An 18,432-nucleotide genomic window follows, 5' to 3' on the forward strand; every position below is an offset into this window, starting at 1 on the left:
GAAAGGACTTCATAACCTTTTTAAATCATCACAACTTACCAACATAATCCCTCGTGCCTAAAATCTCTCTAACATGCGCTCCGGGCTGTATAGCCCGACTGATTCCAAAGTCGCAAATAAGTAGCTCTTCTCCCCCTCCAGTGAGGAGCAGGTTCTGTGGTTTCAAGTCCAAGTGTGCGATGCGACGTGCGTGTAGATGTGCCAGGCCTTCCAGAACGTGGCGGAGCGCCCGGCGCGCGGCGCCTTCGGACAGACGCTCCTCCTCATCTAGGAGACGCTGGAGCTCGCCGCCTGCGCATAGCTCCAGGACTATGGCCACTTCGGAACGGGTCTCGTAGACCTGGAAGAGTTGAATGGCGGGTTAGTGATTGGAGTTGTGTTGGTGAAGATGGCAGTTTCACAACTGATGGTATGGTGTAATAGGTGTGTAAAATGATGATGCCATATAAGGCTTTATAAGAGCTTTATAAGGTTTATTATTGGTCCTTTTATTGGATAATCCACTTTATTCAGTAAATGAGTATATGACTTTGACATTTGAAATTGTAAATTGAATCGTGTAAATTTGACACATGTTTTCATTTAATAAATAAATAAATAAATAAATAAATAAGATTAAGAGATACTCGTACTTAGTTATTCCCGTATTTTGTTTTGACATGAATTGATAAAATTGTTGACAGAAGATTGATTATTTTTAAGACATTTTTAATTTGTATCTAATAAATAATATCATGTTAATGTTAATGACGATCATAATATAAATTCATGTAGATTAGTTTAGCATAATTTATAATGTAATTTCATATTATGACAATAAATATCTAAATCTAAATCTAAAAATCTATTCTTTATGATATACGTCTTCGTGTTTATCTCCCTAGAACGGTCAGCTATCCTCCATTTGAGGATAAAGGATCTTCCTCATGCATTCTGACGACGCGTTGGCAACCCGCGCAAAGCGATAAGGCAGCGACCTCATGTTGTATGTTGACAGTTCCCTGAAACTGTCAGCTGCGCGTCTTCATTTGCAGATGATCTGTGGCACGTCATGAACGGGTAGAAATGTCCCTTACCTCATGTATGCTAACGACGCGCGTGCAGCCCGCGCACAACGCTAGGACAGCCACCTCATGTTGTATCTCCCTGGAGCTGTCGGCGGCGCGCCTCCGTTTGCGGATGAACTTGGCTGCGTACTCCTCGCCGGAGACCAGGTGCCGGATTTTGCGGACTGATGCGAACTTGCCCCTGGAAGAGAAGCTTCATTATTAGCATCACTTTTTAAAGAAACAAATTCAGGTTAGATGGATGTTGCTTTAGTAACAACACTGCTTGCGCCATTCTTGAGATAGGTATCCGAAAGTCTAGGGGTGGGGTCCAGCCAAATGAGTATCGTTTATAGCAAAGCCACAAAATAATGTATGGAAATGATCACGTGTCTTTTCGTTCGCATCTATCATCCGGATACATTTTTACTTTTTAGGGTTCCGTACCCAAAGGGTAAAAACGGGACCCTATTACTAAGACTCCGCTGTCCGTCCGTCCGTCTGTCACCAGGCTGTATCTCACGAACCGTGATAGCTAGACAGTTGAAATTTTCACAGATGATGTATTTCTGTTGCCGCTATAACAACAAATACTAAAAACAGAATAAAATAAAGATTTAAGTGGGGCATACAACCCATACAACAAACGTGATTTTTGACCGAAGTTAAGCAACGTCGGGCGGGGTCAGTACTTAGATGGGTGACCGTTTTTTTGCTTGTTTTGCTCTATTTTTTGTTTATGGTGCGGAACCCTCCGTGCGCGAGTCCGACTCGCACTTGGCCGGTTTTTAATTGGCGTTTGACGATAAATGAATGTCTTAACTTATGGTCTCAGGCACGCTTAGATAACGCAGGGAAAATCATGACGATTCTTAAATTTAAACAGTAAAAGGTACATTTAACCTACTTATACTACTTATGAATTAAAATGAAAACCATAAGCACCTAGTTTACTGGACACATCTATCTGCACGTTTATATTACTAGTAACGACAACTACTGTAACCAGCCATTCCCCGAACTGCCACGTAAAATTTTCAACACATCATTTAACACTAAATTCTGGGCATGTTCCAAACATCCTAATTACCGCAGTTACGTGTAGAATGCGCTTTCCGTTTGATTCATTTGCCAAACATTTAACCTAGTTGCATAATATTAATACTACATAACAATTTAAATGAAACTATGTACACGGACTATACCATTATCAGCCTCTGGCATATTTATTGCGAAAACATATAACAAAGTTGCGTTACATTAATTGAATTTATGTAAGGAAAGTATTTGGACTTTATCAGCTATTGACATATTTATTCCGACTTGTATAATATTTATATTTCGATTTAAGTTCCAAACCATATTAGTAATCGACATATTTATTTTAACTATTGTATGTCACAGTAAAACTTAACTGAAAGTGAACCTTATATCTTAGAAATAAAGTTTATGATTTTGTCAGTTGTCGACAGTAATTTATATAGCTCATTTCAGCTCAAACCAGCATTCCAATTGCCTTAACAAAACGCGACCCCGCTCGGGAAATCGTTCCAATTAACGACCGAGAAATGTTTAGAATATCGGCGCGTGAGTCACCCGCCTAAAATGGAGATAAACAATCCACCCCAACATGGCGACACTGCCCTTGCGATATACGCAACTTACATTAGCGATACCATAAATATCTAACCACTTAAATTCCTTATTGGCTTTGAAATACGGCACACTATTATATACATATTTATGACGGCTAGTACTGCGTTCTTCATTAAGATCGCTTTAAAAATAAAGGTTGTAAGTGCTAGCAAATTAGTATGAAATCCAGGCGTTTTCGTATAAACAAGGCGGTAGGAAATGAGGCTGGCCAAAGGACGCTGGACTAGTTTATGCGGTGCTTTATCGCGAAGTAATTGAATTAAAAGGGCATATGGAGCGTTGTAAATCATTTTCTAGTTGTTTAATGGAAATTAACTAAGTAACTAGCGAGAGATTATTTGCTGGTGTACTTTGGTGTGATCGGAAAGGAAATGCGAGCAGTTAATAAGGATTCTTACAAATTTCGGTACATTCTATTAAAATATGATGTTCATAATGACACTTCCTCACTTTGTTCTATTCAAGTCGGTGCAAAGTTAACTGATACAGACTCTAACTAGTTGTTTACGCCGAAGAGGCTACGGTACAGAGGCTACTAAAATATAATTGACAGTTTCTATTTCAAATTACAAATGGTCGGTTTCGAATTACGTATCTAATCTACCTTGCCTATTTTACCTAGTTTAGGACGTCGGCGCCGGCGCCGGCGCAGCGCCGCGGGCAGCTGTCAACGCGCATGCGCGAAGAATGCGGGGAAAGTGGGAACTTCGCCACCGGGATAAATCAACATAGCCGACGAGTGTGACGGCTCCAAATTGGAGTTGGGGACAAATGGACAAGCGACTAAAATTATTACCTCTGTACGAGTATTCATAGAAATTTGGTTCTAGGGTATGTGCGGAAAGAGAAGAGTCGTGGAATGTATTGGGTCCCATACATTCCATGAGTTCAAGTCTCACCCAAGACAGTAATTTTTCCACTTTTAAATTTATTCTAAGCTTAATAGCATCGTTCGCAGACGTTTCTGCTTGTTAAAAATTAAAATAAAGAACTACAGTGAAACAACAGTCGTAGAACTTAAATAAGTAAGTGGGTTTAACCACGTGTACTGTAAAGAGGTCAATGCCAGTGCGGGGGCGTACAATGGAGCCCCAGTCACCCGCAACCCCGTGCCGGTTTACTGATCCGGTCACCGCCCTCGGTTACGTAAGGGTAGTTGTGTTTAACTGTGGGCTGAAGTTATGTGTAGTTGTGAAGTAAGTGCTTTGGAATGCATCCAATTACTTAATGACTTAATTTTATTTTTAGGGCTGATTTAGACGGCGCGCGAACTCGCATGCGATTTTATTTACATTGCGGACTGTTGGTTACGTCCAATTCAACCGATCGATCAAAACCCGCAATGTAATGAAACTCGCATGCGTGTTCTCGCATCGTCTAAATGAACCCTTACCCTATTTATCGGGATAACTCGCTATACCTAATGAGTCACATTCAGAGCACTTTTTATGAAATCATCCCGTTTTCTGTACTACGATTACATTACAAATATTAACATCATAATCAGCTTAGTTTGGGTACAGACCGTCTCTTACAAGCTAAAAAAGCGAAGGCTATGTTCCCTACGCTGGCCAAAAAAATATTTCAAATATTCTTTAATTATAGTTTGCTACATATTCCACAGCGGTAATCCCACTTATACTAATTGGTTTCAGCAGTTTCTCAAAACTTCTTAAATAATAACTGAACCCTGATTCCATCCAAAAGGGCCCGCCCTTCAGACAAAATCGATAGACTTCTGCCCTAGAAATATGTAGGCCACGAGACCCGGATGTACCTACATAATATTCAGTTCAGAGGTCGGGATCAGAGTTCGTATAGGAATAGTTTTAACGTTGGTTCAGTGACTTTCGCCTCAATGAACAAATGTAATAAAAAAAAAATTAAACCGTTGCTACTACTAAAAGCTACCGAAGATGCAACAAATGACATCCGATTTTAAATAGTTGCCGGCTAAGTAAGTAGCAGCTACAGGAGCAACGAATTCAATCGATCGATCAAATGCCGCAATGTATTGCAAATCGCATGCAATTATCGGTGACGTTTGTAGATGCCTTAATACCTATCTATCATCTATCTATCAAACGAGCGGGCTACTACAAATTTGAGTAGATAACATCCTTTTACAATTTACTTGACGTTGGCTACGGGCAACACCGTCCTCAAGTCCATAACAAGAAAAAAATAAGTTAACACACAGTAAAAACCTGGATAAAAGCCGCCAATAACACCTGTCAATACTTCTTTGCCTTCATTATTAGTTACCTGACTTGATTTTGCAACATTGTAAAGGAATACCTAAAAACACTGCAGATTTCTAAGAGTCGAAAAACAAGAAACAACAGATTCGCATGCATCTCTTGACCGGATTTTTGCCTGATTACATGGACAACGTCAAAATTATGTATACATTTATCGCCTTATCACAATGGAATAAGGTACAATACTCTAGACATATCTTTGAAGTTATAAATGTGAATGCCCCAGGCGGCATGCCGCCTGCCAGACCGCCAAAATTCGGCGAATCGCTAGCACCTGCTTGCCATCTGCTGCCCAATTCCAAACTGAATCTCTCTATCATCCTGCTTACACCCATTATATCTAAAAAGGATAGAAGACATGACTGCTACAGTTTTCGGGATGACTTACTTTGAATAGGGCCGTACCGGTTTTTTTCTGGAGCGACCGGCAACAGTAAGGATGCTGTTTATTCTCAATTGTGCCGCTCGCGATATTCCGAGTTTTTTATGAACGCCTTGCAATAATTCAAGTTCATTTATGAACCAGTCGAACATGAATCTTGATATGATCCAAAAATGTGAATGGATTGTAATTATTATAAAGTTAATCGATTTTTGACAAGAACATTACCTGAGAATATTTTTCTGCTTTAGGAACTAACACTGATAAATCGAAATATTGCGTCTCATGCACATACCTAGAATAGGTATTCGCTTTATAATACATATTAATAATAAATATTAGAATATTACAATCTTAAACAAATCGACCTAGCCCCACAAGTAAGCTCAATAAGGATTGTCTTGTGGTTACCAAATGACGATATTGAAATAGGTACATTGAAAACATCCATAACTCAGGAACAAATACATATCTGTAATAATGAACACACAAACAAATGCCCTTACCAGAATTCAAACCGGGACCTTCTGCTTCATATGCAGGATAAATTCCGATTAGGCTAGGAGGCCGTTAAAGAGGAGGTTTAATTACCAACAGATTCCACGCAAACGAACCTCACAAATCTTACAATGAGATAGTTCCAAGATCTTTAATTGCGCCAGTTCCGTCAGCACAATACAGGAGCTTATCACACAATCGTCTACGTAAGCCTAAATCTCGGCCAGAATTTGCAACACCTTACCTAACGTATAATTGCATTGCGTACTGATACCCGCCGTTTATCGAATTGCAAAAAATGCTATTATAGATTAGTACTGCTTTTTATTCGTTATTTTATCATTGAGAAATGCTATAAACCGTGTTTAAATGGAACACTTTACTTTTGAATTTTGAAACGTCTTAAGTGCCCACTGATCCATAGACACTTATCTTCTTTTTGTTATCAGACATTTGGATCATAAAGACGTTTAGAGATAGGAATCTCCTCTCACCGATCGAGCGTCCATTTATACCTAAACAATGGCCTAGCAATTTATCAACGAGCATCTTTGAAGCCTCTGAGATACACTTAAAATTGTGTAACGTCCAGTAGTAAACTACTGTTGCTTAATTTATACTTTGTCCCATGATTGTGACATGATTATCTACTAACACTGTATGTGGTATTTGTTCTTCTCTTTTGTTATATTCAATTTACATAATATAACTAGTAATTAATTTATTTTATGGTATGGCGTTAATACTTAATACATCATTTGGTATAGTTTGTAGCTTTCTAATAGAGCCCGAAGGCTAATCCTATTGTCTATTGTTAAGTAAAACCGCTCGTGCCACGTGCCACAACCACCTGCATAAAAAATCGGTACTTCGGTTACTGAGTGCCGGCGAGTCGAACGCTACAGAACCAGTCTAAAATGTGTCATCGAGATGCGTAACAAAGGCGCGTTATCGGAGAGCGCACCTACACTGTTTTTTTGAGCGTTGGACTAGACCGCGCTCAGGTGCCAAATAGAATAATTAGGACCCTTTTTTGCAGGTAAGTAGCACGTGCGGTTTTACTGAACAATAGACAATAGGATAAGTCTTCGGGCTCTACTAGAAAGCTACAAACTATACCTATAGTTTGTTACGCATTTTCACTACAAGGTTACTAAAATGAAAGTTAAAATCAATCCAAATGTACAAAGTACTTTGATACAGCCACTAAGCAAAATAAACTAAGTAATTTCTTTCTTTTATATTTTACATTTGTTATATTGTTACTATTATGTATTATTTTAAATTAGTAGTCATAAAAGTTGGAATAAGGGTAGATGAGGTAAAAAAAACATTGGGGCAACTTGTAGGGAATCCTCATAGGTACTACTTCTCTTGTCCTCGCAAAATAAACTATGTTTCTCTCACCCCACATGTCCTTACCGGCGGTTTTATATTAAACGATTGAACATTACTCATAATGCGTATGTATATGACCATAACATGCTTATCAAACATTGAACGGAACATGGAGAAATACATATTGCCGTATTCAGTATTCACTCCCGCTTTACCATTTGATTAAACAGCAAGGATAAAACCAACTAATCATAACGATGCACCCACTTCTCAGCAAACTAAGTACCTAGTTGTCCGTAACTATTTGAACGCAACAATATCAAATGGTAGCAGTCACTGTATACTCAAGTGTAATTGCTTAAGTTTATCACAGTCTGTGTGGTCGGGGCTAGGGATGGCATTAATGTCATAACGCGATGATCCCGGGATATCGGGAATCGCGGCATCAGACCGGCTAGCATGTGCGGCATTCACGCGCGCGAAGTCATGCGCGAAGTCGCGCTAAATGTAAGGAGTCGCGCGCGAGAACGCAGCTCATGCTAGCAGGTCAGGTTTGGTAAGAGGGAATGACATTTTACAGAAGGCATAGATCAAGTCAAATAGGTAGACTCTATAACTAGGAAAGATTTTGTGGGACTATATTTCGTAATCCAAGACTCGTCAGTTACTTACTCCGAAGTCCGAACCCAAATAACAAATGCCAGAGCTTGTACAAAGCAATTATAAAACTTCCGGAAATATATATTCTTATAAATTGACATTAATGTAATTTGTACTGTAATCATATGTTGTGAAAGAAATAAATCTAATCTAATCTAATAATGTTTGTCTGAAGCCTATATGATTGGAAACTTCTAAAATAATACAGTAAACATGTAACTTGATTAGACACCTTCTTATTTAATAAATCTTCTAAAGTCCTCGTAACGTGCTGCTAAAAAAACACCATGCAAAAATGTGACTTTATGTTGTTCAACTACTGTTTTGCGCTATCTCGTAAAAACCGCTGCATTCCGTCGATAAAAGTCCCGCAAACACCGGGATCTAGATAGATCACTGCCCTAGCCGGAGCAATTGGAAGCGAAGCGCAAGTATTATTTACGATAGCCGTCAGCCTCATGAATATGCGAGCTCTGGATGTTGAAAAAACGGTCATTTTTTCATATAAAACCGCTGGAGGCGCTCCGACAATGATATAAATCATATAAATCACAATCATCACGTGATAAATCCGAGCAATGGAGTTGAAATCACGATTGCGGCGATTGATTGAAGTCGGCGCGTTTTTAATCAGTGCCAAAGATGATGATGGGGTCTGTGAGGGAACATTGAAATGATGATTCGGCTGGCAGTGTTGCAATCGACATTTTTGTTTATCACTAAAGCAAAGAGCTTATTATGATTGAATGATTACTTGATTAGGTAGCTGCTGTTATATTTGTAACTGGTTTAAAAAAAAGAGGAGATTAAAACATTAAATTCTACTACTAAAACATCGGTTCATAAAAAAGTGCATAAACAGACTATACTTATTTCTTGTTAGTACTGTGGAAAGGTACAAAAACTGTGTTAAACGACTATTAAAATACAAAAAAAATATCTTGTAGTTTTTACAGATGCCTCGGTTGGATTATAAAACTCTCGATTATAAACAAAAACCACTAAATTAATGCATTATGTGCATCGAAAGCGTTCACTTTCGACGCCGCGCTCATCCCAGAAATGTATGCAAGTTGGGTGCGCCCGTCCGTTTCTTTACAAGCTGTATTCGTATGTATGTGATGGATACAAATGAAAGTATTGTTACCATGCATTTCATTCATTGCATTTCTTAGCTTAGGCCATAAGAAGCAAAACGATTATCTGTCATGTTAAATCAACATTAAGGTTTATGTTGATTTAACAGAAATGTTCGTTTTTGTTTCAATTATGGTTCGTATTCTCGTAATGATAAAGAAATAATCCGTCATAAAGGTCCATAAAATCTAGACAAAGCAATACAAGCAAGCTTTATAGACAATAAACTTGTCTATAAAGTTTACCTTTGGAGAGATAAAATCTATTTTTCTTTCTTTTCGTACCTACAGAATTTAGCATGGCAACCTATGCATAAATACATCAATGTATTATTTAACGTAGCGTAGGTATAATAATCTTGGTCTGAATAAAATAACAGATATTGACAAAAAATCATATAGGATCTTTCCCTAATTTCCAAATTAAAGAATAATAAGAAGCAATCGATTGCTGAAAGTACTTTTAACCGCGTTATTATAAACAAAGCAAGAGTCTGCTGCTTCAAAACACCAAAAACTAAAACTTCATAACACCACACCATTCCTTTTCACTCTCATTCACTTATCAGCCCGCTACGTCACATGGGAACCAAGTCTCGAAACGGAGCGAGTTATCGGCCGCATCAACCATCGATTACGTCGGCCGCATCAACCATCGATTACGTTGCGCAACGTCACTGCCAAGGACGGTTTTAGCCGGTCAATGAACTGCGCTTACGCAAGCGGTGTTCTCGGCTGTACCCAGTAGCCGAGCCGTATGAATGGTGTGGGGTGAAATTGTTTATGAGGACGCTAAACACATCACTAGACTAGAAATGCTGTTCGCAAAATAATCAAAGTTATACGTCGCAGAGTCGAAGCTTGTTTAATGTTTGTTAAGGTCAAATCTCGGAAGCAGAAAAATTAATCTAGGTAATTATGATAGCTAAAATGTAGGATGGGTGATCAATTAAGATCGAAGATGGGTAAGAACTCTGTATGTACATATGTACTTAATAAGCACACATCATTATATTCGTAATTTTAACAGCAATTTTATGCAGCGGAGTTGAGTTAACCAACAAAATAGCTTCTTTTAAATTGGGACGGTTAGAATTCGTATGGAGAGTAATAAGTGGAAAGGAGTGGTTTGGGAAAAAGTGGCAGCACATTATGTGGTTATTTCATTATATTTTGTGATAATTTTTAAACACTGCATTTTTATAGTAATCTGTAGATACTATTCTATAAAATTAAATACAATCGCATTTAAAATAAAAGGGCGAATTCAAGTTTTCGCCTTTTATATTACATCTCTCCTAATACTTTTTGAACAGCGTCTTCTGTGAGAATTTATGAGGTGTTACTCATAAACATAGTTAATTCGTTAAGTTTGATGAGCTACTTAATACCTTATTAAATTTTCTTTTGTTCAAAATTTAACTTTTTTGATTTGACTTCACTTTGAGGTAGTTACATGGGAATAGATAGACAATAGTTGTTAATTTCTTTAGCAGTTAAAGCTGGCGCCGGCGTCAGATCTAAAAAGGCATCGCTTAGGAGCCAATGTGGAATAATCATATTTGATGCCCGATTTGGTTGCGTGCGAGTGTCTTGCTGTGACGCCATAATGTAGATATTATCGACAGTTTGCTGATATCGATAAAACTACTCGATCTCAGAACAACGCCAGATCTAATTTAAGGTTCCGTCACACGGGCGTGAGCGGTGCGAAAACGCCCCCGCCCCGCACACGCCCTGCCCGGAAAACGCGCCTGTGTGACGGAACCTTTAACGTCTTAAACTTCCCCTGTCACCCGGTGTCAGTTGTAAGAAGACATAATTATGTAATGTGTAGTTGGTTGTAGTTATGATTTTTTTAAATGTTTTATGCGTCGTTTTGCACATTCGTTGCTAAATAATTTACCAATTCGGGCGCAGCAGTACCCGCGAATGTTTACCAAGCTTTTTACGTATTTTGTCGAATATTTTTTGGCTGCCGTTATAGCTTTACTTATAACTCAGAATTCATATAGACTACATAAAATTTACGCTATGATTCAGTTAACTCTTGCGTTGGTAATGAGTGTTAGTGCGATTAAGTTTCGGGCGTTTATTTAAAGTCACAATACTGCATGATAATTATTTATTATGAGCATGTGTGGATAAGGAGATCGAAACGGGACGACCTTGCCGACGTTTAATTGCTATAAACAGTGAGATGCGCGGCCTTCGACCAGCTGGGCTTATTTATTAGATTTAATGCCAGTAAATAAGGCCTGCCTACATGTATGTATCTAATGTAACCATATATAACTAGCGACCCGCCCCAGCTTCGCACGGGTTACATAAAACGTTAGCAAATTATATACCTAAACCTTCCTCAAGAATCACTCTAACGATAAGTGAAAACCGCATGAAAATCCGTTCAATCGTTTTTGAGTATATCGTGAAATGGTACTAAAATATTCTTTGTACTGACAAAGAATACGAATAACTGTAACAACTGTATTGGTCACCTCTGTTTCGTAGTGATTTTTGACAACGTAGTCATAGGTATATAAAAGCTGTACTGTTTGAAAGGACAAATAGGTATTTTTCTTAAGAAACAGTATTTATTACAAAATTGCGTTAACATTGATTTAAACTTTCACGATTTTTACACATTATTAAATTGTACGGAACGTCGGAGGTAAATCTTAAAAACTTAGATACGCGATTAAGTCCCGTTGTACAATTTAAAATTGCGTTAGTTAAATACCGTACTTAATATAAAACCAGTACAGATTATGAAGAAAAACCGGCCAAGTGCGAGTCGGACTCGCGCACGGAGGGTTCCGCACCATCAACAAAAAGAGAGCAAAACAAGCAAAAAAAACGGTCACCCATCCAAGTACTGACCCCGCCCGACGTTGCTTAACTTCGGTAAAAAATCACGTTTGTTGTATGGGAGCCCCACTTAAATCTTTATTTTATTCTGTTTTAGTATTTGTTGTTATAGCGGAAACAGAAATACATCATCTGTGAAAATTTCAACTGTCTAGCTATCACGGTTCGTGAGATACAGCCTGGTAACAGACGGACGGACGGACGGACGGACAGCGGAGTCTTAGTAATAGGGTCCCGTTTTTACCCTTTGGGTACGGAACCCTAAAAAATCATATAAGCGCCAGAAATAGCCGCGAGCAGAGACGGGGTGCGAGTATTGATTCGATTCAATAAAATCACCATCGAACGAGTCGTTAACCTTTATGGTCTATTTGCAGAGTCCGCGGTTCGATTCCCGGCCCTTAATCTAGGGTTACCAGTAACAAAAGTCTGGAAAATTGAGAATTTTTGAAATAAAACATTGACATCTTTTTTCATGTCACATTTATACACGAGAGGAAATACATAGAAAACACCACCCCATGAACTCTTACTTTCCTCTGAAATATTATTCTCTGGGCCACTTCATACTCCTAAAAATAAAATATGAAACAAATTAAAATATGATATGACTATAGTTATTTGATCTATTTACACAAGAACGAAAGTATTTTTTTAATGATATGGGAGGAAAACGAGAAAAGATAATCGCCTGAAGGTAAGCAATTACCAGGGTTGCAAGTGCGTTGCCTTTAAGATGGGAGTACTTACGCTCTTTTCTTGGTCATAATTCCAAATCCTGGAGCTTTCTACAGGATGGCTAAAAAATAAGTGCATTCCTGTTGCCAGGAGGTTTTGGGATTATACTGAGCAACTTTTACTATGAGACCAAGCCCAAAATCGCGAAACATTTCTTCAAGTTGCAAAATTTCTGACATGTTCGGAAAAATTGTAACGCCTGGGTATGGTAACCCTGACAACGCTTTAATGTAACCAATGGTGCAGAGGAAGTCATAAAAGCTCATAAACTGACCAATTGGAGGTAACTTCCACTGGCACTATCTCTCTCACTCTTGCCGTGACCACGTATGCGTGAATGAGAAATTTTACGACCCCGGTCGTCAGTAATAGGGGCCGGGTGCACCAATCGTTGGTAGCTTGATAGACATCATAACAATCTTATTGTATGGAAATTTAAAAAAAATGTCCTTGTGGTATGACCGTTTATGTTAATCAATATTCAATTCATCACAGGTCTTAAAGTACGAAGCACCTCCCTGAATTTTATTATTATATAATTATTAATTATATTAGGCGAGCAGTCAAAGAACTGTCTCATTTCAAACAAAGACAGAGAGAATAATAATGAATGAGTATAGTTTTCCTGGTTCTTACTGACTGACAAATTGGTTTGACCAACTATATGTTTATGTTTATACTCAGAGACTACATTTTGCACAACTTGGTGATTACGAAGCAAAAATACGCTAAATTGTTTGTGTCCTAGCTGCTCACCTTAAATGCTATGTTTATTCACCAAGATCCGATAATCGAGGGTCCCGTGATGTTCCAGTTTACGCAACGCGCGAACAATAAATCACGGCGTCTCTGTTCGGTGCGCGAGCGCAGATAGTGCGATCCATGCGACAAGCGCTGGCGATCGATCGAGAAGAACCCAGAACCCACATTAGTGTAAGGCCTGAGTGGACACTCGAAGCGGAGCGTTCGGCGGGGCGTGCAGCGTGCAGCATGGCGTCGAGCTCCCAAGGGATTTGAGCAGCGTGCACTAAGGCCGCTACTATACGTTTGCATTTGTTTAACATGCACGCCGCACGCCCCGCTCCGCTGTACGCCCAACTCGAGCGTCCACTCAGGCCTTACACTTAGCGTCTCCCGAGCGTCGGCATCTAGTCATCTCTAGGGCTGCTACTCGACGCAACGTTTGCTCAACTGGGTGCCTAACCAACGTACTAATCGTTAACGCTCCGTAGCGTAGCGTAGTCATCACTCTCTATCACTCTTCCATATTAGAGCGACAGAGACAGTTACGTTTCTTACGCTACGGAGCGTTAACGATTGGCACGTTGGCACCCTGCGCAGCGAAACCATTCTCCATAGCGCTGACTAAACGCCCACTGCTGAGCATAGACCTCTCTTCAAGTACGCCACTTGTCCTGGTTCTAAAATCTAAGCTAATCTCATCTAGAGTGACCCGCAATCTTCAGAACGGTGGTAGTGATTTTGTCGTCCACCCAACGAGAAAACGGATGTCAAGCGCTCCTTTCGTCCGCAAGCGGCCACCATTCCGTTAACATTTGGTCCACTTCCTATCACTCTGCCTAACACTACGTCTAAGCTTGCATAACTGTTACACAATGTTCAAGTGAAAATACCACCTCTTCCAGCTGATGACACAGGGGAAAATCCAAGGCAAACGAAAACGTGGCTCAAAAACTTCAGGTGCAGGTTCAAGATGAGCTGTTTCGAGTTGCAGCGTCAAAAGTGAAAATAGCCCTTATGATAGCCAAACTCCGGCAGGAGACGGCACCATAAGAAGAAGAATGTTCAAGTATCTTAACCTAGGGGAATGAGATTCCTCATTGTTTGTAAATGCTTCATACTCTAACTTGAGCCGCTAGCGTAATATCAGATAGCGTTTTGTATCTAATCTAAGATGGCGTAACGGTTTCGCAGCTAAATAAGGTTTATATACCAACGTAATATATAACACGTAATTTAAGGTGCTACTGTGCAATCCGTCAAAAGTTCGGCAATGATTATGACACTGATGGAACTAATTTGCTTATAGGTAGACAAAGAGTATAAATTAATTACTGTCAAAATTTCTTAATACACAGATGATTTATCGATATAGACGAAATATTAAAAGATCTACGCAATACTCGTAATGTCGTATAAAAGAACTGATTAACTTTCAATATGGCAACAGAAGAACTATTTGTTAAACTCTCAACAAGCAATTTAGCCAAATTACTGTTAAAAATTACAGAACTGGATATACCTCATGTTAATGTATGTGCAAAGTTTCATTACAATCCAACACGTAGCGTAGTTTTAAAATGAGAACGAAACTCCGTTTGTATGGGTAGGTGAAATTCGGCCGAGCTCGCTGGTGACTCTAAAGGGGAAATCTTATATGCAATAAAGTACCTGGCTACTGTAGCTAATTCCTTATATCTACATGGTTTTAACTGTGTTTCTAATTGCAAAGTCCAACCTTAACTAGTGTCAAAATAAATATGGCCGTGGACCGTAAGTTGTGCAACAAAGTAATTCAAACACGAGCCAGGCACGCCAGGCTATGCTCGTTAGGACATGACCACCGCGTCGGAGCACATGCAAATTGAATTAATTAACATTCTTACTCTTCCTACTTTTGAATAAATGTAATACGTTGGCTAAAAGGGTAGTTTACGTGCTTTTAAACTACGCCTTGCCTTCCAGCTCGATTAAAATACGCTTTTAGGACATGTGAAGGTCTTTTAAAGCCTGTAAAAATTCGACACGCATCTTATGACTTATTTTATGAGAGTTATGAGTCTTATGGCGTTACTTTGGCAACTTGGCAAGACGACAGTTCCGTTAAAATAACGTTTGGTCAACTCAATATTAGGAATAACAAATGTACAGTAATTTTCTTATAAACGTGACCCATTTGATTTTTAATTTGGGTTAGATAATGGCAAAACTGGAATCAACCACGGTCAGCCGACCATCTATAATCGTTATCACACCGCAGTTTAATTTGGAAATCCAAAATTTTAAATATTATGTACTTTAATTATTTTTTAGGTGTTAAATTCACATCTCTTTTCAAAACTCAATATAAAGAAGCCGTAATAAAAGATTCCAAAATACATCGCATCGCATCGCATGTATACATTGTATCTCAAGTGCCATTGTATTTTAAAAAGCGTATCTCCATATGATTTTCAAACGAACACAGACCTATTAAAGTCCGGGAACTGTTAATAAGTTTTTTATGAAAGGTGTACAGGCAGGTGCAAATCGTGCCGGGTTTGTGATTTTTAAAGCCGCCATTTTAAGAGGAAGCAGGTGCGGCGCGTGCGCTTGATATTAAAATACCGATTTTATTATTTATACGAGCTTTGTTTTAATTCTTTTAGCGATAACGCAAGGTGCGAAATATCGTTAAGTTCAGTTCACATTGCATTGTTTATACCTAAATAGTTGTTATCAAACCCGGATCTCATAATTAGAGGCCACAAATTCACCTATCTTTATACAGAAGCAGCCTTCAAATCCAGAATCTTTTCAGGTCTTCCGGAATCTTCAAATTATGATCTTTATTTTGATAAATCAGCATTCCGTGGTTAGTGAGGCACTTGTTGAAATCAGAACATGGAATATTTGCTGAATCCAATTCTATAGTTTTAAATATCTTGAGGTTAGATACGAACTGAATTTGGGCCATTTTCTTTCAAGTTGTACCTATGTACATACACTACACACTTTGTTCTAAGATTTGGGATTTTTTATGTTACTTCTACACTCAGCAGCAGTCAGCAGGCATTCTTGTACACTAGACCTGTGACTCAAACATAGACATTTCTGTATTCCAACAATATTTCACGCAAAACTTCCGACACCTGTAAACAAATTCGCGCACGCCCAAGGCTGGTCAAATAACAAACGAGCATCGCTTTATAAAGCCAATTATCAGCTCTGGACAAAGCCACAATGGCTAGACACAGCATCCTTTACCTGTCTCGCCCACTACATAGATGTATGGTGATCAGGACCGTAGACAAACATTGGTAGGGTAGCCATATGGAAAAATGGAATATCCTCAAAAGTCCCGGGATAGCGCAAACTCGGATTAGGTACACGCATTAAATATTTGAGAGAGAACTTACTGGAAATTAATTCTTCAAAACGCTTTTAATGGATCTAATTTGATTGGCTTTTCATAAATGGCAGAAACAACTCAGACAACGTTAAAAAGAATATTGGTTTTGGTACTTAGTTACATATTTAGTTCACTAAAGACCATAGTTGTAAAACTGGCCTATAGTTGGGTAGTTTTACGGTTATTAAACTAAACAAGGCTAATATAAGACCTAGCCATATCGCCCCCACTAGATATTCTAGGATTAGCATAAATCTGAATGCAAATCGCGGAACTGTAAGCTCTAATGCTTCGCTAGGTAAATAAATATGAGAACAATCGACAATTAACTTGATATTTATAACTAGATTCCGCCTAGGACGCTAATGTTCTTGGTAAAATATGCGTTGAGTTGAAAACTTGAAATTATACGCAGTTTTGAGCTAAATGCAAACGTTTAAGCAGTTTAATATCGGAGGAGATCGTGGAAGAGAAAGTTCCGCGAGACTGTGGCTATGCGAAGTAATTTTCTTTCTAAAAGCTCCTAAATAATGAAAATTGCCAACCGCTTCGGTAGTGTCTGACTTGTACATATAATCGACAGTGTCCGACCGATCTTTCGGTTTCGGCAAAAAAATCATGTTTCGGCCAAAGGTTCGCTTTCGGCTGAAACTAGAACAAAACTGTACCTCCGCTTTTGGTTTCGGCAAAAAATCCGCTTTCGGTCGGACAGTAAAAATTACCGCTCAACTTCTTCTTCAATCGCCCGATAAAAGCTAGACCTATAGTTACATAGAATCAATAAACAAATCGATCATCTCATCAGCATCCCGCGCAGCGGAAGCGCCTTTACGCCCTCGCGGCGGTTTTGAGACTCGCTTAGCGTATACTTAGCCCGTACTTAGCCTCTGCTTAGGCTGGCTAACGAGGCATTAATGTATCAATCAAGCCTTCCGCGTATTGCATCCCGTGGGAGTAGGAACTTTGTCGTTTTGCCTTCATTAGTATTTATACTGGATTATTAAAGTTCGATGGACAAGATTTGCGTTGGAGTAGTTGTTAAAGTTAGCCCGTGTGCTTTATTGCAACATACCAATCTACAAGTAGGGTTTTCGTAATGAAAAATATCCTGACAAAAGTCCGGAACTCGGAAGTTCTAAAAATCCAGACATTTCCTGGACGATAATTAAATTACTCCGCAACTCATCAAATCTATGTTCTCTATTTTGTGTGTTTTTTCTTTAAGTATACAATTATTCAATCAAATTTACATAATAGTGAACTAACACTTTGTGTAAATTTAATTTGGTCTATTTTATTTTTTATTTGTTTGATTGTTTTTGTTATGTATCGTGATTGTTTCACCGGATGGTCTCATCGGAAGATCAGCGCTAGAAGTCGCCAGCATCATGCTGAGATGAGATCATTTCGTGGCACTTTCTCCTTCTATGTTGTTCTGTTTGTACGAATAAATTATTTCTAACCTATTTCTATTACCTAAAGTCGTCAATTTCCCTACCGCGAAAGAGAATACATACTTAATTCTGGGTCAGCATGTAAATGTTCTAATTAAGTCGGTAGTTCAATCACTTGGCTTGGAAACGGAAGTGTTCAGATGGATGGTTGTTACTGCTCAATTGGCAGCCTCCTTCTAATTAGAAAGAGCAAGATTCACACGAGAAACAATAGCGTTTGAGCGGAATAGGTCAGTGGGTTGTCCGGTATTTAATAAAGCCCT

The 18,432-nt window shown here is 38.8% G+C and overlaps 1 protein-coding gene across 2 annotated transcripts in view; it reads right to left on the minus strand.

Moving 5' to 3' along the window:
* Positions 1–18,432, minus strand: part of LOC134648674 (death-associated protein kinase related) — a 317,978-nt gene that overhangs the window by 3,618 nt on the left and 295,928 nt on the right. For both annotated transcript variants that reach the window (XM_063503171.1, XM_063503170.1), the window contains exons 2-3: positions 1,077–1,248; positions 40–340 (exon numbers count right to left, since the gene is read on the minus strand). In XM_063503171.1, coding sequence (XP_063359241.1) covers positions 40–340; positions 1,077–1,248 — 473 coding nt within the window. The remainder of the gene's footprint in view (positions 1–39; positions 341–1,076; positions 1,249–18,432) is intronic.

Source organism: Cydia amplana, chromosome 6 (genome assembly GCF_948474715.1).
Source record: "Cydia amplana chromosome 6, ilCydAmpl1.1, whole genome shotgun sequence".
NCBI lineage: Eukaryota > Metazoa > Arthropoda > Insecta > Lepidoptera > Tortricidae > Cydia > Cydia amplana.